The sequence below is a fragment of the Pyxicephalus adspersus genome, chromosome 3 (assembly GCF_032062135.1).
Source record: "Pyxicephalus adspersus chromosome 3, UCB_Pads_2.0, whole genome shotgun sequence".
NCBI classification, from domain to species: domain Eukaryota; kingdom Metazoa; phylum Chordata; class Amphibia; order Anura; family Pyxicephalidae; genus Pyxicephalus; species Pyxicephalus adspersus.
The window spans coordinates 134,305,623-134,329,586 of record NC_092860.1 but is presented as its reverse complement, the minus strand read 5'-3'; the positions used below and the strand labels follow the sequence as shown (position 1 = coordinate 134,329,586).

At 39.3% G+C, this 23,964-nt stretch overlaps 1 protein-coding gene across 4 annotated transcripts in view; it reads left to right on the top strand.

Annotated features, from left to right (window-relative positions):
* CPEB2 (cytoplasmic polyadenylation element binding protein 2) overlaps positions 1-23,964 on the top strand; it is a 60,746-nt gene that overhangs the window by 18,235 nt on the left and 18,547 nt on the right. For all 4 annotated transcript variants that reach the window (XM_072406427.1, XM_072406425.1, XM_072406426.1 and 1 more), the window contains exons 3-4: positions 13,221-13,311; positions 19,234-19,284. In XM_072406427.1, the coding sequence (XP_072262528.1) occupies positions 13,221-13,311; positions 19,234-19,284 (142 nt within the window). The remainder of the gene's footprint in view (positions 1-13,220; positions 13,312-19,233; positions 19,285-23,964) is intronic.

Below are 23,964 nucleotides of genomic sequence, written 5' to 3'. Positions count from 1 at the left end.
AGTTACTGGTCTTTGTTACAGGAATTTCCACAGCTTTACTTCACAGATTCAGAGGATATACCATATGCACACCAAGATAAGACTACATCTGCTTCCTGTATTTAGACAATTGTTGCTCACCCAGGTTTGCACATGTTGCTCAATCTTGCCATCAAACATAAAAATTGGTCACAAAGCAGGCAGAAATGTTTCCTTTCCTGAGAAGTTCCTTCCTTCATTTTACCTGTCGCAGAAATGGGAAGAAGGATTTGTTCTTACCAGATTCCTAACTACCATTTATTCTATGTGAGACATCTGCCAGTCTATGGTCAGACACCTCTAGGAATGTAGTGCAGTCTGTAGCAGGTGTGCTTTATGTAGGAGCACAGCCAGTGTGGTCTGTCTCTCCTCTCTGGCAGAGGGCCATATAAGCCAGAAGATTGCAATGCCTTACAAGGCTGTTCTACTGTGAAGGACGAGTATGTTTTTAGCTTTTGTTTTCATCAGTAAGGGGATGGCCGTATTACAAAAAAATTTAAGCACAATAACATGGGATGAAACCAATGTAGGTCAGTAACTACAACAGATCCACTTCAAAATTAATTATCACGTTTTAATGGAACGTTTAATACTGGAAATATCTTTTAATTCTGTACAACCATATTCATGTACATCGCTGTGTAATATATTGGCGCTGTATAAATCCTGTCTAATAATAATTACCAGATGGGCATTCACAGTGGCTCAGTGTTTAGCACTCTGGCCTTTGTAGCGCTAGGTTCCAGGGTCGAATTTTGGCCCATGTTTACATAGGTTTCCTCTGGGTACTCCGGTTTCCTCCCATATTCCAAAAACATTCAGTTAGGTTAATTGGCTTCCCCCCTTAGACTGTGTTAAAGACAAACGACTATGGTAGGGACATTAGATTGTGAGTCCCTTTAAGGGACAGCTACTGACATGACTATGGACTTTGTACAGCGCTGCGTAATGTGTTGACACTATATAAATACTGCCTAATAATAAGGAGCATGTAAACAGAAGTCACCCATAATTAGCTGAAGAATTTTGTGATTGATTACAAAAGTTGGGAATAACTGAGAAATAATTATTCTGCATGGTAGCTTCATCTAAACACATGTACCTGTTCATATGATGTTCAGTCCATGCACATATATGTTGAACCTTTTGGGAGTGCCTACATCGAGAGCAAGGGTGAATGATACAAGTCCATATCAGCAGTGTCACCTATCTGAAGCAAAAATAGTGTTGTGTTTCTTGCACCAGGAAAGGGTCAGGAATGTGATCTTTCACGGGGCAGAAATAGAATATAATCGGGGTCTAACTTCAAGGTAAATCTAAAAAAAATCTTTCAATTGCCAATGTAGAAATAAGCAATATTAAAATGTATTTATTGTTGTAGTCCCCTTTTAATAATTGGTAATATTAATGAAAATTTTTGAGGTTTTTAGCATCCCTCCAGCATAACAGTACCCTTTTCAGGTTCTGGTTCCCTTTTTATCATCATTATACAGTACAGGTAGTTCCTGGGTTAAGAACATCCGACATACAGACGACTCCTAGATATCAACAGGTTTCCCTGCTCCTTGGTGTGCAGGACAGAGGCAGTTTGCATGACTTATGCTGAGAGACTGAGCTCTTCTGCAAGCTCTTGTACCTCTTTAATGACCAAGGCAAACTCTGCAGTTGTTTCTTTTTGCATATCAAAGCACTGCTTGCTCAAGAAGGTAATGGATTTTATACAGTAACTGACACCATGCTGCCAAATAATATATAATATGTTGAGACAAACATCTGTCCTAATTGCCTTTTTTTTAACTAATGTACCTGTTCCCAATTACATACAACATCAACTTAAGAACAAACCTACAGTCCCTATCTTGTATGAAACTCTGGGACTACCTGTGTTTATATAGTGCCAACATTTTGCGCAGCACTTTACAAAGTCATGTCTCTAATTATCCCTCAAAGGGGCCCACAATCTAATATCCCTATCATAGTCATATATCATTAATACAGTCTAAGGACAATTTTGAGAGAAAGCCAATTAACCTAACTGCACATTTTTGGAATGTGGGAGGAAAACAGAGTACCGGGAGGAATCCCACGCAGACACGGGGAGAACCTGCAAATTCCATGCAGATGGTGCCCTGGCTGAGAATCGAACCTGGGACCTAGCGCTGCAAAGGCCAGAGTGCTTAAAAATGAAATGAAATGGCATTTAGATAAAAAAGGAACATTGCAGCTGTTCAGTTCAGTGACCCAGCAGTATTCAGCCATTACATAAGATCATAATTCTTCCTCTAGTCTCTGGTGGTTTTCAGGACATAGATGGGGATCGTGGAGGTGTGATGCGGCTGGTGACACACACGGGATAATGTGCTCTACTTGTTCTTTGTTCCTTTTCCCTTACAAGGCCGGGTATTTGAGGGAAAACAGGCCCGTTCTTCTCTCTCATTCAGCACCTACAACTGCAGCTTTGTTTTCCATGGGAATTGGATGTCGTGGTGTTGGTTTAATTCTGTGAATATATCAGGCATGTCTGTGTGGAGCTAGCGCATTGCTTTTACCATGTATGGATTTTTTTTTTTAATGTATATGTCTGTATGTATCCCTTTAAGCACTTCATGTTTGGCAAGTTTACCTCCCTTTCTCCCCAGAGCACTATTCTGGATTTAGAAACTATTTTGTTTTTTAATACGCCTAATATTCATTTTACATTCTTCTTCTTTTTCGTACACTAATACTATATTGTTTTTTTTTTTTTCTTATTTTAAAAATAGGTCCAACTTAATAAAGCTGTATTGTAGGTGAACATGTAAATTGGCCAAGGGATGTATTTGTTCAGCAAGTCAGGGATTTGTGTCTGTTTTAGGTTGTGTCATGACTTTCCTCTCCTGCAGTGCATATTGGTCACCTCTCTGCTTGCAGCGTGCAGATTGGACAGGAAATGAGAAGGAGCACCATAGTGAATTTCTCCTTCTGTTCTTTCAATGTTGTGGAAGGAGTGTGGTAACGTGTTTTGGGAATGCTGACATAAGCACTCTTGATTCATGCAAGTTTTTTTTAATGATCTATGTTTTGCTTTATGTTGTCAATATAAATATTTTACACTGGCTGTGTGTATGGTATATGATTATTCTTGTTTTTCACTACTGGTGACTGATATTGAAAACATCACTAGAAAGATTTTTTTGTTCTTGTGCATTGAAGTGAATTTGTATTGTCTTCCTTTTGTTTTGTTTGTTAATACCTAGTGATTTCATTGCCTAGAACATGAATTAGGCTTGCTAAGAGTGGCACAAACTTCTCTTCGATTATAGCCATCACTTAAGATTATTGGATTGCTTCCCATATGAACACCCTAGGCAGTTAGATGTACATGTTGTTCTACAGGAAGATTTTCACTTTATGAAAAATCATTTTAAAGCCTGATGCTTCCTTTTTTATTATAGAAGGGTAAGGGATCAGATGTGCAACATGTCGGCGTACAGATGTGCAACGTGTGAGCTTTAGACAGTCATGGTGGTCGGCCTTGTGTGAGTTTTGCAAGGACAGGCAGAGATTTTTCTCTAGGTCTTCTCTGGGATATCTCTGGCCATCTCAGCGGTGCTTTTACCAATATCTAGCTTCCCCGCTAGTAAAAATGCAGAAACCGAGGAGCCCTGAAGCACTAATAGGCTTCATCTTGTGATCTTTATTTGGCAAATAGTGTAAGAGTTATAATGGTAAATATTAGCTAGTGTATGGGAAAGTATGTGTTTTTTCCTGACTGTTTGCACCATTACACTGTAGGTTTCTAAGGGATCTAGCAGGATTCTTATCATTGCAATCCAGATTTATCTTATACTTTGGATACAGCAAGGAAGCTCATTCTACGTGCCATGAAATCCCACTTTTCACCCAGTCTACCTGTAACAAGCCTGTGCTATGTGTGATACATTGGCCCTGATTTATGAAAGCTCTCCAAGGCTGGGGATAATACACTTTCAGAAGTGAAGCTGGGTGATCCACAAAACATGGACTGGATTTTTCAAAATTATTTACTAGCAAATGTTTTGAATCCTGGACCAGATCCATTCCAGGTTTGGTGGATCACCCAGCTTCACTTCTGAAAGTGTATTATCCCCAGCCTTGGAGAGCTTTATTAAATCAGGGCCATTGTGTCTAATTTAATAAAGCTCTCCATGAATGGAGAAGATAACCTATCATCGGAGAACCTAAGTGATTCAAAAAACCTGAAATTAAAATTGAAAACATTTGCCAACTAATAGCAAATTATTTTCAAGAAATATATTCTAGGTTTTTGCTGGATCACCCAGGTTTTCCCATGATAGTCTACCTTCTTCAGTCTTGGGTCCTGATTTATCAAAGCTCTATGTATATATAAAAAGTACATCACTGGTAATACATAACTCGACTGAATCCAGCTTGTCAAGACCAAGGTAGGCATAGTAGGATCAGCACTAGTGTCCCAAAAACAAAGTAGAAAAATTTAGGTAATCACAGTGTAAAACCAAGAAATGTTTTTAATCTCAGTGGGATTAATTGTAGGCGGGTGGCAGCCCCTGTTTTGTGACCTAACTTTTCAGTAACCACCCAAACAGACGGGTGGTCACTGAAAAGTGCCGGGTGGTGTGCCCAGCTAAAACGGGATAGGGAGATCAGAGTTCTCCAACACCATTTCTGTCTAACATGCCCACACACAGACTTCAGTTTCAATACAGACTGCTCCTTGCTGCGTGACCCTCTGCCATTTTAAAAACATATCTATTTTCCAGCCTGACACCTGTGCTGTAGTGTGCAGGTGCAACTACATGTTTCAAGGAGACCAGTCTTCAACTATGACTAAAATAGACACAACAATGCAGGAGGGGGGCTAAGCCATGGGTAGCAGCAGATCCATACTTCATTGGAAGGTCTGTATCTTAAAAGTATGTACATTTGTAGTATTCTTCCCAATCCCATATATTTTTTTAAGCCAGGTGGGAAGAAGATGTAGGTGGGTGATGGCCTCTGTATTATGACCCAACTTTTCAGCAACCACCCAAAAACAGCTGGGTGGTCACTGAAAGGGGCTGGGGAGAACACTGTATTTGCCCTTTTCATATACATGTAATCAGTTTCTGCTAATATATATATGTGTAAGTCAGGTAAGGAGTGCAGGTGGCATTGCTACAGCAACAGTGGCTGTTAAAAAAAAAAAAAATGTCAACTGCAACATTTTCTGGATAAACAACCAAGAGAATTGTTTTAAATGTGCATCATTGTAACAAAAAAATATGGCGACCTGTCCCTATATGTATTATGAAAGCATGAATGGCCCTGTGAACGTAATTAGGATCCATGCACAGAAATGCGCCCCCCCCCCCCCCCCCAAACTCATTTCATTTACATAGACCTGCACACTTCATATTTTGTATATCATTTAAAAATAAAACATTTATGTTAGAGCTCCTTTAAAGAATTGTAATTCTTTATTAAAAGATATAAATAACACAAGTTGAGTCAGTCAGGTGAATGGAAATTAGGGACGGTCTGTTTAGTTCTTTTTATAGTTTATCCATCCGGCTAGTTTGGTAAAACGTACACATCTTTTGCTCGAATGATTTAAATTCTCAGTAAACCTTTTTGTTTCCAGAGGAGCAGAAAGATGAAATTTCATGGTAGGATGAGTCGTGCTCACTGCTGTGTATATGTTGTGGCATGATGGAAATTTCACAATCCTGAGATACTTCTGTGAAATGGGGTTTTGTTAGGCAACACAAACTGCTGGAAGCATAGCAGCAGTGCCTTTGCTGTACATGGAAGGGAGCTAAAAGGTGGATGGAAAAGTTCTTAGGGGGGGAAAAAGAAGTTTTGTTGGAGGGGGATGGGAGTTCTGCTTAATTAACCTTTTGGCTGCCATTCAGGACAGCTGTCTGTTTTGGCCAAAGTCAGGAAAGGTAGCAGGTGTGCAATTAATTGAATGGAAACAATTTGCATCCACACTGTTCAAACTATTTATACATGATGTGTTTTGTTTCCAGACCGAGACTGTTCTTTTTGGCCAGACCTTTTGTTTGTTCCTTTTATTGCCATGAAACGAGGAATATTGGTTGTTTCGAGGAAAACGTTCAAACAAACATTTAGCTGTGTTGTAGGGCTATGCTTCAGTGAAACAGAAGAAAATTGGCCTTTAATCTCGATCAGGAGAGACCTTTTACTTGCTAAGAGCACAAGAGGGACCATTTATAACATGGCATCATGTGTGCATAGTCTCAAAAGCACAATGAAATGCATGTGCTTTCCACATGGTGGGGATTTGATTTAGGAATACGTAAGCAAGGGTTACATTCAGTGAAAGCTGCATGTCACATTGTTCCTTAGATCTAGAGATATAAAAAGCTGAAATTTGTATTATTACCTTAAGGCTGCCGCTATACCCCTCCTGCCTGCCAAACTTGCTTTGTTACATAGGCTGCCCTCTATATTAAAAAATAGGAAGATTTCAGAGACAGTGCCATACTTGAGTTTATAGGAAAAGTCTTGATTTTTATACAGTATTATAAAGCCATGGTATGACTTTATATCAGAACTAATCCCAGGCCAACTCGCCTGTCCACGTTCCAGCAACAGGCGCCGCCATCTTGCGTCTCTTCTTCCTCCTCCGGACATCCATCATCAGCCACCTTGCTGGAACACACAAGGGAAGCCGGGAATTCTGGATTTCCTGGGCAACTGAAGCTAATGCTGCGAATTCGCAGTTCAGCGTTTTGCCAGAAATCTGGAGCTGCCAAGCAGGTAAAATACATTATTGCAGAAGGGACATCGCTTGTCTCTTTCTGCGATAATGACCTGCCTAAACTTAATAGTGCAACTTTAGTTCTACTTTAAAGACTCTACTGCTTCACTATGGAAAATGCAGCCCAATTTGTTTTATTGAATTAGGGATCGGGAACCCAATCACATGACCTAGCTCTCCTCCTCCTCCCCTGCATTATGCAGAGAACACTCAGAAAGTCATTGCAAGCTCATCACCATGGCCTACATGTAATAAATAAAGTGCAATGCAACATTCACTGTGTTGTACTACTAAATAAGGTGTCCCTTGTGATAATACAATTACCAATTATCTATCTACAGTAACAATTATTGATAAGTTTATATACATCCAGGTGAGCATATTTTATATATATCACAAAAAAGGCATTTTTTTTCCTTGTAATAATTTGTCTGGTGGCATATGGACAACATTGCGTCAGCATACTATGCTCAGAGCGTATTTTTTTTTTTTTTTTTTTTGTGTTGTTGGTGTTTGGCCCTCATGTTTATTCATTAACAAAATTATCTAGCCCAACATATAAATAATTTAATGCTGGGAACGCGGTGAATGATCTCCCTATGCTGCAGTGTGCTGTCTATTTTAGGCCGTGTAAGTAAATACGGACGCTTGCAGCCTGTGACGTTCACCTTGAGCTGTCCTTCTCACATGGTTCATTCAGCTTGTGCTGGCCCTGCCTCCCGCTGTCAATTCGCAGCCCGCACTGCTCAAGGATGCTGCTACGTGGACATTTTGTTATGTAAATTTCATCCAGTGAATTGGAAAATGTCTCTGTGCATCCATTAGCATGGCACACAATTCTGTTCAGGCTTGTCCTTAAAGCCCGGATGTTCCCCGCTAATGTAACGGGAGGCTTTAATAAAGGAGGTATTCACATGGTGCTGGAGAGATTTAATTCAGCTTTTCCACACGCTTAAACAATAGGATTAAATTTGCTAGGAGACTGGAGTTAAATGTACCTGAGGTTTTGTCCCATAGATTGGGGCATACTCATCAGTTCAGGAAAAAAGCCACTATTTTGTGTGTTAAATACCCAGACCCCCCTCAATGGGGGGTACTGCCCAAATCTGATTTCCTATTTACCCTCCTCCCTCAGGTTGACATGTTTCTGTCAGCTCGCCCCCTTAGCATGACTTGTGTGGGTTTGTTGACATGTTGGCACTAACAATTGTCGTTTGCTTTTCCCACAGCGACCAACCAAATGTAAAATGGAGCTTGAAAGTATTAGTATTAATTTGAGGCTTTTCTATTTCAGTGTAAAATCCTAATTAAATGACCCTCTGCATATGATAAGGGATGTCCTAGGAACATCCTGGCAGTGGGAAGATTAAAACCAGCTGGATGTGCTCCAGTGTGCTCCATTCGGGCAGCACATCGCTTTGTAGGTGCACTCTCTATAAACAAAGTCAGGCAGCCATTTTCTTGACTTCTGAAAATGCTAGTTACTTGTGTACACCTGGTTTTAATACCCCATGTATCTCATACCTGCAATAATATTGCTGTAAATGAGTGTCAGCAAAGTGTCAGAATCAATTGTCTCTATACTTGTTCCAGGTCAGCAGCTCACAGTGTAAAATCCAAAACCTCAGCGTTAACACCTATTGTGCTCTGATGAAATAAATGTAAGATCTGTGATGTTCAGGAGTAAGTCTGTGTACATACGTCACATACTGGTGTGTGTACAATGCTCGTCGTAAGTCATTTTGTCGTCCGCCCTGGCGGATCCACAAACAACCAACAATCGTAATGAAAGTGAAGGGGAGAGAGTGCAGTGTGGTGCCGCTCCGTCGTTTCTTCCCCTCCCAATAGAACAGAACGGCGCTGTATGTACAGAACTAGTTCATGCATCGTGCAGACTTTTTTTGTTGGAAAGGATTGTGAAAGATCCTTTCCAACGACAATTATTGCATGTGTGTTCCCAGCCTAAGGCCTCTCCAAAAAAGAGGATACATCTGTGACATATTTGAAGATTGCAGGATTACAGTGATGTGTGTTTTTTTTTCAAACATGAAGTTGGGCTAAAGTAAATTTTAATATAACTTCAGTAAATGTAGAATTTGCAGATTATCAGCTAGGGGCAGGATACATTAGTTCATGATTGTTATAAGATAAGAAAAAAAGCCACTGGTTTCTACATGGAAATGTTTATATTTGCATTCTGAGATTGGAGTAGAACTTGTATATTTAATCAGCAAAATCAATAAACAATCCTTTTTTTACCCCCCCGGGACATTACAAGCCCTATAGCAGTTGATGAATCCTAAATTTTGCACATATCACATGATGCCCTAAACTTACAGAGAGTCAAATGATGTTGGGTGTTATTTAACCTAGTGGAAGAGTGGTGCTGGATTGTCTGCCACAGGAATACTCTGCAGAGAAGACGATCTAGCAGTCCTTTGCCCAAGCAAGGAACTCATCTTTGTATATCCAGTCATATAGTATAGTTCATTTATGCTTGCATTACTATATTTACATGTCTGATATAAAGTTGGCATATGACTGGCCAAGGTTTTTAGGTCAATTCTAGTCATTCCAAGTTTACACTTGACACATCACAGCAATGCCTTTCCTTTATTTTAGGAAGACCAGTTACTTGTTGAATGGTTTCTAATTGGATGGCCGTGTATAAGTAGTGACCCCGGTCCTAACACTGTGCAAGCTGTTAGCATACATAATATAGGACTTTTGTCTCAAGGCTTCTAATCTTCTACAACAATGACCCTCTGTATTAAAAACAGCCTTGTGCTGCACAGAGCAGAGTTAATAAGGATAATCTGATTATCTTTCTTTGAAATACGATTCCTGCTCAGAAAATGTTCCCTTCAAGTTCGATTTAACATTTCCACTCAACAAAAACTTTCAACCATATCTTTGCTTTGTGATTTAGCTTTGTACATAATACACCGAATATACATACATATTATTTTTTTACTCCTTTATGAAGAAACCTAATGTTTGATTGTCGAGAAATATGTACATAAACTTATATCATATATATAAAAACAGACAAGTGTTTTCAGTTCTGTATGAGATCCATTCCAGATTTGCTTTTCATGGATTGATCAGGCAAGAAAGAAGGATTGCTGCAGGAGGGAAATCGCCTGACCCCTTCTGCACTAATGACCTGCCTGATCAAACATTTTTAAAAGTTAAACTTTAGTTCTGCCTAAGCTGTGTTAAACACCTGGGAACGTGAGTTCAGATATCTTGTCATTGGTATCATTTTGTAATGTAGGAAATACTTAGATCAGGTCAAACTCAAATACACAGTGGGCCAAAATTAAAAACTAAGACAAAGTTGCGGGCCAACCTTAAAATGTATTGAAAAAATTTAGGAAGTTTTTCTTCTCATTAGATTAGATGTAAAAACTTGATGCGATCACGACCTGCATAACTTGGATAACCGCAAGCTACGCACAGCCTAGGCCACAGCTAAATCATACAAGGCCATGGGTCGCCAAGAAGCCCCTGTAACTCCAAAAGCCTCCTGGCACCTCCCACATGTATCTGAGGGGAAATGCCAAACACGGCCAATGCAGGGCTAAATATTATGAGGCGCCCGCTGCTGGAACACCCGCTTCATTGAAATAACACTGCTACTACAATTCCCGGCATTACGTCTATAAAACAGTCCAATGCGGGGCCACGCATAGGCAGAGAGCCGGCTGTTCTATAGATGCGAGTGATGTCGGGAATTGTAGTAGCGGCCCTATTTCAATGCAGCAGCGGGCCAGTTGCAGTTCATATTTAGGATTCCTTTGGGGGCCAAAAAAAGAACGTTGGGGGGCCAGTTTTGGCACCCTGGCCAGAGTTTGTCACCCTGACCTAGATGATTGAAGGAAGACCTAACGAGGTCTTTTTACAAACCTCGGAATTGAGTCTTCCATGCAAACCTTAGGCTGCCATTGTCTACCTATTCTAGTGTTAGATTCAGAACATTGCTTTCCTCTGTAGAAAAACACACATTGACGTGCCTGCTCGAAACCATTCCTCTTCCACAATTCAGGCTTTATAGCATCATATAGGAGCACGGAATGCGATGGATAACAGATGACCTCCTAGATTGTAAGCTCTTCAGGGCAGGGTCCTCTCCTCCTCCTGTGTTACTTTCTGTATCTGTCTGTCATTTGCAACCCCTATTTAATAAAAAAGCGCTGCATAATATGTTGGCGCTATATATATCTTGTTTAATAATAATGTCTGCTTTGGGGCATCAGCAGACCCGTGCTGGGACTACTACATGACATTTATATACAGAATGGGTTTTGCTTAAACAAAGTTTTTCTTTTCAGATGTGGATACAATTGGAACAATTGCTTTTAGTGATTTTTGTGTCCTTGTCTCCGATTTACTGGTGATAAAATAAGGGTGGCATTCAACACCCACTGTTGTCCCTGATACAGAAGGAAAAATGGCTAATGGGGACGCCTCATATGATGACAGCTGTTAATATGAAATGTCTCTTTGGAGATATTTCCTTTTACTTCCTGTCTCTAGGACCATAAACAATGTGTAACTTCCAGTATGGTATCTAAGATCCCAATAAAATGATATACATTTCAACCCCTTACTCTCTCCCTTTATACAGAAATAAACATTTTATTTGCTGGGCTCCCACTTTTTCATACACTGTAAAATAGTGAATAGCCAGTTCTACAACACCTAACAAGTATGTAATATTTGGAAAATCCATTAAAGTGAACCAAAATGCAGGTTTTATTACAGGATTGTTTACTACATTTATGAACAATCCGTGTTACATGTCGTCAGCTTGAATTAAAACATCTGAAAAAATTATTTTTATAAATCTTATAATTATTTATTCAGACAAATAATAGAATGTATCAGACTGGCAGCTGCAGATTTATGTAGTATGGTTATTGATAAAGCCCAAGCAATTACTAGAAATTATAACTGGACACGGGTTTCCAATACTCAAGCTAGCTGTTAAATGACTGGGTGCTGGTGCTTTATTACATCAGCAGGTCTAAAAATTGCTTTTCGATACACCGTATCAAGTTCAAGAATTCTTGGAAAAAGATCTAGGATTGTCAGCAGTAAATAATGTTGTTCGGCAGATGGTAAAACCAAAACGTAAACAGGGAGAGTAATTAAAGAAAGTGAGATGCATGCCAATATTTAAATTGTAACCTGCTATATTTAGAAAATCAAAATGTAATATTCTAAAATAAGGTTGTTTATCATGTGATGGTAGCTAACAGTCTCAGTGCGGTATTACTTTATTCAACTTTTTACTGAATACTTACCATAATATTTCTACGTGTTCCTATACAAAATTGTATGGTATTCTATAGGGAAGAAACATGTGACGGCTATTTAGTTCCCTGTAGTGAGAGCTGCTAAAGTCCTTTTGGCTTTTTGTTCTGGGTCACTGCACTTCAATAAGTTTCCCAACTAATAATGGCCCCATTTTGCCATGACAAACAGTTGTGAACCGCAACGCTATTATTATTATTTGCTACAAATTTGGGTGCAGCTTGCTTTCAGATGTATTTTGCTTGTATTTGAGATCAGTTTGAGATGTGTCTGATATCTGGCCATTGCTGTATCGACCGACTTCAGGATTTTTTTTTTTTATTCTCACTGACTATGGGGAGAAAAGTGATGCAGATGTGAGGAAAAGTACTGGTATGATCTAACGGTTTAGTACATGAGATGATGGCCTGGTGGAAGTATTAGGATTGAGACCTGCCTGCATGCTGACTAATCTATATGCTTATTTCAGGTCAGAGAATGAGTTGGTAGTAAAGACTGACAAAGACAGGTAGACGACAGCTCCCCTATTACATGATTCCTTTAATATGGAAGAAGTGTGGAATATGTTACCATTTCCTCCTTTGACAACTCTAATGTGGATGAATAGGCAGCACTGTTGCTCAGTGGTTAGCACTCTGGCCTTTGCAGCACTAGATCCCAGGTTTGAATGTCTGCCAGGGCACTATCTGCATGGAGTTTGCAGGTTCTCCCTGTGTTTGCATGGGTTTCCTCTGGGTACTCCGGGTTCCTCTCACATTCCTGAGTGCTGCTCAGGCTTTGGGAAACAAGTCGCCTCCCCTACATAACAGTGCTTGGACTGTGTGCCCAATTAACCGGATTCTGCAATGTCCCACTGAAGGGGGGTACAATGATGCTATCACTTTGCCTAAACTAGCAATATACAACAAACCTAACACATGAGCTGCATGCTCCACATTCTGGATTGGCAGTATCATTCACATTACTTAACTAGAAGTGTGTGTGTGTGTGTGTGTGTGTGTGTGTGTGTATGTATGTATGTTTACCTGTACTTTACTTTTAGACACGTACTTGACCTTTAAGCATTTCAGGGTACTTTTTCAAAGTCCTAAAACACAGATGTCTTTTTTATCTCTTGTAGGATCGAAGCAGAATGTACGACAGTTTAAATATGCACTCCTTAGAAAACTCCCTTATCGAAATCATGAGAGCAGAGCATGATCCACTGAAGGGTAAGTAGTGACCTATTTGTCAAATTTTTTTATGGCTGTTTAAGGCAATTAATAATTTGAGTAGACTTTGCTTTCCATAGTAGGCCAAGTCTGCCATTGAGTAGACTACCCAAAGGTAAATCTTTGCAAAGTAAGTGCAATTGTGTTCTAGACAGCTGTCACAGAAATAGAATCCTTGCTACTAGATTTTTGCTCTATTCATATTTAGGTTAGAGTTCGAAAATTTTGGCTTTTTCCTTCCTTTTAGTCCCAGGGACAGTGTTCACTATGGCAAAAATAGTAGTTGAATCAGATGGCAATAAATACCTGGCGGTTGTTCGGCTGTCTGGGTTTAATTTCTTTTGAGCGACTGACCCACAATACAACAAACCTAATAATAAAGATCAGGTCAGCGTCACAACTCAAGTATGCATTCTTTTTAGTTACTGACTCTTAAAAGGGTGAATCTTTGGATCCCCATCGCAGGCCACCAACTTTTCACCAGCGGCAACCGTTACATTTCTCTCTCTCTGCAGAAATGTGATAAAAGATATAGGCCAATGTAGTAAAGGAAACCTTTTTCCTTTCCAAAGCTATTACCATCATAAGATGCTAATTGTTCTGACCAATAAATTGACCAATTAGGATTAGTGAGGTTTGAGTCGCTGACCAGGAGCAAGTGTACCTATCTGTAAAGTTAGAGTATAGTCATAAATAAGTCATAATATAGCAATAAATATTTTGCCACGCTTGGTATTAAATGGCACATTTGTGTATAAAGATGTTCAATGGGTAGCCCAATGACGACATATAAATGTATATCCAAAATCTAAACAGTACTTGGGTCCATGCGTAGGAAAAGTGACCATCAATAGAATGTATTCTTTTTCGTATAGATTTTCTTTGTAGTAACAGTGATTAAATAAAAATCCTAGATCATGTTTGAAACTCCAAAAGTAATGCTTACAATTTACAATAATAAACATGCTTACTTTGTTGGTCTTAAAAAAAAATTTTCACTTGAGTGGCATTATATATAACTTTAACCAGTGGAATACTCTGTTTCAATGTAAGGATAGACTGACAATTGCATGCCTTCTTCTAAGGCTCCTCTTAAGGAGCAACATAACCAGGAGGAAGCCATGTTTTCCTACATGTACTGTAGAGGATTTGATTGGGTTGGGTACCTGTAGTTGACTGCTTTTTCTGGTACTTGTATATTTAATTGGTTAAAAGTTTAAGTGGGATTTCTTTGTGTTATTAGTAGGTTTAGTGCTTGGTATTTATATGCATTGACTCCCAGGTATCCAAGGCATGTATGCAGCCACAGGGGTCTTTTGCTGTATGTTCCTTACACCAGCTTAGCATTCCCAAAGTTTAAGGCTTGAATGAGATTTCACATCCTGTTACTTTGGATAAAGCTGTACTGAATGCTGCAAACCCATTGCTGCCTGGAAAGCTTTTGAAAGTGGTTTCCTAAAGTGGGCTCTTGTACATCTAGGACCTATAGGTTCCAACAATAAAGAATAAGACTGCGTACACACGTGCAATCATTGTCATATGAAAGGATCTTTCACGATCCTTTCCAACGACAAAAGACTGAACGATGCATGAATGAGTGCTGTTCCGCTTCCATTACAATCGTTCTTCGTCTGTGGATCCGCATGATGGACAACGAGCTCTGTACTCGGGCCAGATTCTCGTCCGACATCATCCCTGAGGCGATTTATCATCTGACGTGTGTACGTAGCCTAAGCTTTTAATTTTTGCCTTGTTCACAATATTCTAAGCTAAGTCTCATATTCTGAATGTCAGCCAGCCAGCCTCTATCATACTTGCACCCACGTGGCACTGCCTCTCTTCCACTGGCGTTTGACCGAAAATGAATGGTTTGTTCTTGGTGGTTGAGCAAAACTGTTCAGTGATTGAGTAGACCTTCTGTACTGCAGAAAGCTAAGGGATGCAGATTCATAAATGCTAACATTTACATGGCACGGGGTCTGTTTAGCAGGGAATGTGTATATGTGTTACTCCTAAGCACATTCTTGTGCTAGAAGAAAGCAAGCCTTTGTGTCTAATAAGGACTCTCCTCTCACTGCTGCCTTTGAAAAGTGGAATTATGAGAACAAACTAGGACAGTGCATGTTGTGTGAGCAGTAGAGCCATGGCTGAGGAGAAAGTGGTTGGAATGTCAGGCACGTGTTTTAGGCTGAGCTGCTTCCCCTCTCCGCTATGACTAAGCATCTTGTGTGTGTTTTGGCACACATAGAACACTCTTGTGTTTGTGAACCTCAAGGCCTCCTCCTCATTCTTCAAAAACGTCATTCATGGTATACACAGTGCCCTACACACGTCACTTGCTCCACGCTGGATTTGTTTATTGTAAAAAGGTTAAAACAAGCATACACGGCTGATGTTTTTCAGGATGCATGAGGGCCCTATCCTTTCTTTCCGGATCCAGTGTCATTCTAGGAATTTTAAGTCTTCAGGCTGCAATTCAGTGCAAAAAGCGACTTGTAAATAAATATTTAACTGATGCTTAAAATATAATATAGATCCTTACGCAGGAATAATATATTAGAAATGATATATTATGTATATTATTATTAATAAACAGGTTTATATAGCGCCAACAGATTACACAGCGCTGTACAATAAGTAAAGGTTACAAATGATACAGAGAGTGACACAGGAGGAGGAGAGGACCCTGCCCTGAAGAGCTAACAATCTAAGAGGTGCGGGAATAATGACAAAATACCCGTATAGACCTTTTTATATAATTAGATGTAGTTATTATTTTTTATTAATATTATTATTACACAGTATTTATATAGCGCTTACATATTACGCAGCACAAAGTACAAAGTCCATAGTCATGTCACTAGCTGTCCTTCAAAGGAGCTCACAATCTAATGTTCCTACCATACTCATATGTCATTATCACAGTCTATGCTCAAATTTTGGAGGGAAGCCAATTAACCTAACTGCATGTCTTTGGAACGTGGGAGGAAACTGGAGTACCCGGAGGAAACCCACGTAAATACGGGGAGAACCTGCAAACTCCTATAGTGTCCCAGCCGAGATTCAAACCTGGAACCCAGCACTGCAAAGGCCAGAGTGCTAACCACTGAGCCATGGTGCCGCAAAAATATCACTGCAATATTAATTATTAATGCTGCAACTTTTCTTTAGTTATCTAGATGTGGTCCTAGGAGACTTACTGCAACCGGATTAATCGTGAAAGACCCTTTCCAACAACAAATATTGCACGTGTGTACTTTGCCGTATATGTTGGGAGACTTTCTTTTATTTTATTAGCAGCACTTGGGCTAAAATTCATTTAGCCCCATCTGTCTGGCAAATGCTCAGGTGCACACTTGGAAGCCATTATCTCAAAAACTGCTTCTCTCATATGTGGTAATTCAGGAAACAGATCTACCAAAGGAAGACTTTTTGTCTGTCCATGTTGGGAATGCGTTGATCATTACAGCACAAATACTTGTAATGTGAATGAGCCCTGAAACATCTACAGGATAAGCTCTGTCTGTAGGGATTCTTAGATTCATATCAAAGTCTGGATATCATTTGATTTCGCCATGCAGCTTGTTAGATTTTATTATTCCATTCTGAGTAGACTGAGTCTGCCGGCTGCCCTTTACCTCCCTTTATTTTCCTGCTCTGTCTACCGTAATGAGGATAATAACCACAGAAAATCAGTTTCTGGTGTACTCTTCATAGGCATTATGGCTCCACTGGAGATTTATTGTGTTCCCTGTGGAATTTATGTCCAGGTCTCACCAGAACGTTAATAGGACAGCAGTCTGAAAGGGTATTGGATGTGTTATTTACAGGGGATAGCCTCTAATATTTATATCTATAGCTGTAAGGAATTTGAGACAACGAAGGGCAATATTGTGCTAGTTTTTCTGGGGATTTCCACTCCAAAAAGAATGAAAGAAAATGGCTCAGTCTATTTCTGTATTTAAAATCTTTGAATATTTTGCAAGTTTTTCTAGTGCATTCATTACGCAGCACAAACTGTGTTTAATAATGCGCTCGTCTAATCACAGATTTGGATGGAAATTTCTCAGAATAAGTACAGGTAAGATAAGGGTGTTGAAAAGAACCTCTCCATTAGAGTTTCACTAATACCTAGTGTGGAGAGCAGGCGTGAAGCTGAAACATTGCTTTCATTTCACCCTCTGGATATAGTTTTCCACAAAAGAATAGACAACAAAGAGTCAGAAGTAAAACAGGTAGAGCATATATAAAGCCAAAACGTGTCCAATTTTCGATACATCAGGTCAGGACTGTCCACCCTCAGTTCACAAAGGCCACATACAGGCAAGAATTTTCAAATAAATTGTAATTTTCTGACGTTCACTCCTTATTTAACCTATTACTGTATACAGAAATACTGATAATGTGTGGAGGGGATCCTGGCACTAAAAGTTGGACAGCCCTGCAGTAAAGAATGGGTGAAACCACAGTCCAGGTCAGACTAGATCCATTCACACCTTCTTTATCATATCAAGAAGAGTTGTCATTGAGCAAGTCTCCCCATTATGATTTTCCCCCATCTTTTTAGTGTGTTGTTTTGGGAATCAGAAGTGCAAATTGGCGTGTGTATTAGACCCAACATTTGGAAAGCACTTTCTTGGTCAGCATTTCTTCAGTACTGCTTACGACTATATACATTATTGTATATTATATATACATATATATATTATATTTAAATTCATACCTCCTATTTTCTATTTAAGCTGGGTGGGAGGAAAATGTAGGTGGGCGGCAGCCCCTGTATTGTGACCCAACTCTTCTGTAACCCAAAAACAGCCGGGGTGGTCACTGAAAATTGCCGGGTGATGTGCCTGGCTTAAAGGGTCTGGGGAGAACAGTGTGTGGGTATATATAAATATATATGTATAGCACACATACACAGAGTGAACAGTTTCCCTTACAAAGATGAATGTCACCTCCTTAATGAGAGTCAGCCACTGTGACAGAAAATCGTAAGACTGAGGGTTACAATGGTGTCGGACCATTAGTTAAGCAGAAGCGTGCCAAAGGTCTTTCTGCTATTGCTAAAAGTCACCTCACAAGCCGTATGGCAGAGATTTATTTGGCTTAATACAAATGGGAGTTTTAATGCTAACTGAAGTTGTTTTTTTTTTTTTTTTCTTTCTGGTTTATTTTTAAGATCAGTCAGCCCGCATGGCTTCGTCAGACTGCTGATGTCACAATTTTGATCCTGTATGTCGGCAAACATTTCCGGAATAGTATATTCATTCAGTATATATATTCTCATGGAGGTGTTCTTGAAAGAAAAACCTTTATTACCTTTTAGTCTTGAGAAGGAATTGTGAGAATCAAATGGTTCACCTGACTATAGATTTCCCAATATTTGTATGTTTATTACTAACTGAATCTGGATTATGTTTTTTTTTTTCTTTTCTTTTTTTTTTTTTAAATAGGAGCTTTTTTTTTTCTTAATGTGAGTAATGACGATAATTCCGTTTAAACAAGTAAGCCAATGTTTTTTTGGCCTTTAAGCACAAAATGGAAGCCCTAATGCCATTTTCAGTGGGGTGGAATATACAGATTAGCGTTTGTTTTGTGACACAACATGAAGACACGATTGTTCAGTACGGATTATGTTTCTGCCTGTTGGTTTATTGGCAGGAGGAGAAAGGTGCCTGCTGTTCGGAGTATAGAGAGGTTATAGAGCCCCTGGAAGTGGGAGGGAGTTCTTGAGAGGTCAGCACATTTCTGGACTGTGTGTTGCAAGAAATTGCTTTCCCCATTGGACCACACTACGAGGCGTTGCCGAGATTAATACTTAACTCTCTCACTTCAAATGCAAACCAGACTATGCATCTGCATGTTAGATAATAGGCTTAAAAAAACTAAGATTAATATTTTTTTTCATTCTTTTTTTTTTAGGTCGCCTGAATTACCCCCATCCAGGAACAGACAGTCTTCTGATGTTAAATGGTAAGTAGTTTTTATTAAAGTAAAATCAAATAAATGCAACTTTCTATATACCGTGTCTCATTTGAGACTTTGGTTAAATAACGGGCAAATAAAAGTACTTAAATTTCATGTTCAGTGTTCTCCCCAGCCCTTTTTAGCTGGGTGCACCACCTGGTACTTTACAGTAACTACCCGGCTGTTTTTGGGTGATTACTGATGAGTTGGGTCATAATACAGGCTGCCACCCACCTACAGCTTCTTCCCACCCAGCTTTATAGACTTTCTGGGTTGAACACTGATGTTTATATTTGTCAAAAAGGGAGCCTCAGGAAAAAAATAATCTAAACTAGTTAATTTTCATGGTAAGTGCACACTGGTAATTCAGGTGATCAGGATTTCCCTAAGTGGGCCTGATTTATTAAAGCTCTCCAAGACTAGACTGAGGATACACTTTCATCAGTAAAGCTGGGTGAGTGACAACCTTAAATGGATTTCCTAAAAGTCATTTGCTATTTTTTAACACATGTTTTTAGTGCGGAACCAGATCCTTTCCAGGTTTGTGGGATAACCCAGCTTCACTGATGAAAGTGTATTCTCTCCAGCCATGGAGAGCTTTAATAAATCAGGGCCAGTGTGTTAGGGTAGGTTTGTGCTCACTTTAGAGATATATAAAGCTGAAGACTAAGCAGATAAAATATATCTAAATTGTTTACTAGACAGAAAACTAAAGTTGGCCATACACGGCTTGATTTTCCTTTTCAACCAGGCCATCAGTTTGAACATTATATTAAGTTAACCATAAACTGATTCTGAATTTAACCAAAGTATATCCAGCATAGAACCAAACGATTCTAAAGTGGTCAGGTCAGAAATTTCCTGTTAAGGGTACGATTATCTGGTGGGTTTTTGAGACCTCAGACTTCTGGATTTTACACATCTTGAAAACCTTTTACAGCCGAAAAAGAATTTTATTCAGAGCCTGTAGCTCTGCTTATTCTCCATCAGAGAGGGTTTAGGGAGAAATGGAGCCCTAGGCAAAGTGGCAGCTTTGTTTCCTACCCTACCCCATTCATTCCTTTGCTTGACATTGATAAGGATTGTAACCACACTTACAAAATTCTTGCTGTGCGTTGCCTAGACTGGCATGGCCAGCTTCATTTCATACCTACTGCCTACAAATACATCTTCCCAAGTGAAATAGGCAGGAGCAGAGTTTTGACCACTTGCACTCATCCTGATGTACCATGGAAACATAAATATGGTAGCCGGACATGCATCTGATTCTAGGATACACTGGCTTAGTGGATGGGTACATGCAAAGCCCTTGTACAGTAACTTCTACAATTAGATTTTAGCTAATATAGTTAGAATTATTATTAATTAGATTTTGTCATATGCTCTATATATTTCATATACTGGGTTGTTGAGGATGCTTCTAGGGGCTATGTCGAAATCATATTTTCATGCCTACCTACTACAAAAAATCTTCTGAGATAACAAGTCGGAGCACCTGCCATTTCCAGTCAGTCTAACAGACAGTATATCAACACCATGCCATCCATTTCACAAAAATAAAAAAAATTCACTGTCCATTTAGAGAGTTATTCACCAGAAGATGGGGAGCGTATTCACGTCATACATTATTGTAAGATGTCATTGCCTGCTTCATTAGAATTAAGTTCCCCCATTCAACTAATGCTGTACTTCTGCAGTAGGATTAGGTTGGTTTTAGTTTAATTCTATGATGACCTTCATATTATTAGGCTATTAAAAAATATTATAATTAGTCAAATATACAATGTGGCTAGCCCTCCACTCTAATTTGCTGTAGAATTTATAGCATATAAAACTTCCAAATTGTTGGATTATCTGGAATTGCAATACTACTTCACGTAGGTAGTTTGATAATGATTTAAAAAGACCTTTTAGTTGTTGAGTTGACTTGTAAAACTTGGAACCTTTAAGGTAAATACAGCAAATCCCGAATCCTTGCACTGTTTTGAGGAGATGATGAACTAAGGACACCATATTTTCTGTAGTATGATTTATTGTGACCTTTGTAGGTTTTGCCTTAGTCCACAGACTATGCCAGATTATTAATGGCCTTTTTCAGGCATGGCGTAAAGAAGCTTGGCTCAATTTTCCTGTCACCTTTCTCTGACCTTCAGAGATACTTCAACGTGTATTTAACTAAGACAAACATTACCCTGCCAGCAGAGCATTTTCCATTAAGACCAGTGGAGCGTAGCCTTGACTTGCTGCAGTGCACTTTTGTGACAAGAAACAGTTTGGTCAGGTATTAACGAGTGATGAAGAAGAAACATATCAGCTTTAGTATAACTATGGGTGACCTGCAAAGCCCTGATGATTAGGATTCTGAAATCCCCACCATATCTTGACAGCTATTGTCTAACAAGGCACGCTGGGAATTGTAGCTCAAAATCTGAAGACCCAGAATCAGCCCTGTAACAAAATATTAAATGTTGGGCCTCATGCATGGCCTTACTTGAAGCTGTAGGATCTTCTTTATGAGAGATAATAACCCTACATGAGTAAAGACTGAAAGTGATTTTAGGAGATCAGTGAGTAATTATTCCCTTTCCTGTTTTAGAAAGGAAAATGTATTTAATGACTCCTAATGTGACAGGTAAGAACTTTACCAGTCCCCACTTAAAGTTTCACCAACCTTTCTTGCATACAAATTCTGGGCGCCCTGATGACGAATTAGATCCAAACAGGCCTTCACAGCTGGGCTAGTGCATACTTTAATGTTTTTATTATTACACATTATTTATATGGCGCCAACTTATTACACAGTACTGTACAAAGTCCGTAGTCATGGTCCCTCAAAGGGGCTCACAATCTACTGTCCCTACCATAGTCATATGTTGTTACCACAGACTAAAGTCAATTTTCAGGAGCAAGTCAAATAACCTAACTGCTTGTTTTTGGAATGTGAGAGGAAACACATGCAAATTCAGAGAGAACCCGCAAACTCCATAAGGACCGTGTCCTGGTCAACATCCAAACCTCGGAGCAAGTGATGCAAATGCCAGAGTGCTAACTACTGAGTCACTGTGCTGCCCTATATTTGGCTTCCCCCCAAAATTGACCTTAAGCTGTGTGATTTGATCAAACAAAACCTAATCCTGTGATTCATTAGGGGCTCTCCTACATGTTACTAACGAGGGTAGAGTGGTGGAGAAAGGCATGGACACAGTGGGCCTGATTTATTAAAGCTCTGCAAGGCTGGAGAGGCTACACTTTCATCAATAAAGCTGGGTGATCCAGCAAACCTGGAATGGATTTCTTCGAAGTATTTTGCTATTTGATAGCAAATATTTTGAATTCTCGACCAGATCCATTACAGGTTTGCTGGGTCACAAAGGTTCACTGATGAAAGTGTATCCTCTCCAGCCTTGGAGAGCTTTATTAAATCAGCCCCAATGTGCTTCTCCTATTGGAGCACAATTAGGAATGACTTTGTCTTATTGGTTAAGGATATTTGCTCTGATGCTTCATGAAACACAACGATCATTTACTAATTGTGCATACTTCATACAGAAAGAGTCTTGTCATACAGAATCCACCGACTTTCATAAAAACAATTCACATTGTTAGTAAATAAGATCTGTGTTCCCTTTCAATACCCTACAAATGTACTACCCAAAAACATGTTTTTTCACTTTCTTGTTCCTGGATTGGGTATCAGAGTAAGGGATTCAGCATTGGGTAAGTTAGCACAGGTTTACCTTACCTATTAACTTTCACTTTGCTAACATTTTCCCTGGTTGAACAGCATCCATTCCTTTAATAAATCAACCCCACTGTGTACATTTGCTCACCTAAAATAAATCATCTGAGCTAAGATATATTGAAAAGGAATTTGTTAATGTTCTAGTTTGTATTGGCTGGGTGTGAGTTTGCCTTTAGCAGTTGGCTTTTACTTTCACACCAAACAGCAAAGCACTTTGCCAGTTGTAAATTGTGACCTTTGGCACCAGGGGTTAATAAAGAGAGGTCATAGATGGCTTGACCTATACCCTCAGAGAATAATTATCCCTATGTATAACTATTGATCTAATGAATGATTACTGAGCACACAAGGATTAATCTTTCTGCAAGAAATTCCTCTCCACAGCAATTTACTTGGTGCTTAATCCAAAACAGGAGAACCGTCCCAATGATTCTGTCATTTGGAGAAGCCATAAAAATGGTTTATGGTGACATGGAGTATAATCAGGTGCCACTGCCCCATGAAATGTTTAATTTTATAATAATTGCAGGTAACAGGAGCCTTGCATGCCAGTGCCTTTTTCTAATTAACATTACCATTGTGTTTTGCAACACAGTGGTAAATTTGGTCATGGGTTAGAAAACCATTCACAGCTTAATTTCCTACATGGTGGGATAGATTTAGAAAAGAAAATAATAAATTTTAATAAAATATAATCCAGTATCTGCATTAATTACAAGAACACCTCAGGTACATTTTATAAATTCACAGGTGCCGTATATGCTCTGTTTTGCTGGGCTGTTTTCTAACGATCCTTTCGGCAAATGCAGAACTCCAGGCAGATATAAAGGATTAATTAGGCCCTGGTATTATTAGTACATCAATAATGTGTAATGTTTAACTCTTCCCTGCTGTATACAAAACTGAAAAAAAACAAGTTTGGCTAGGCTCAGATTGAGGGAGGA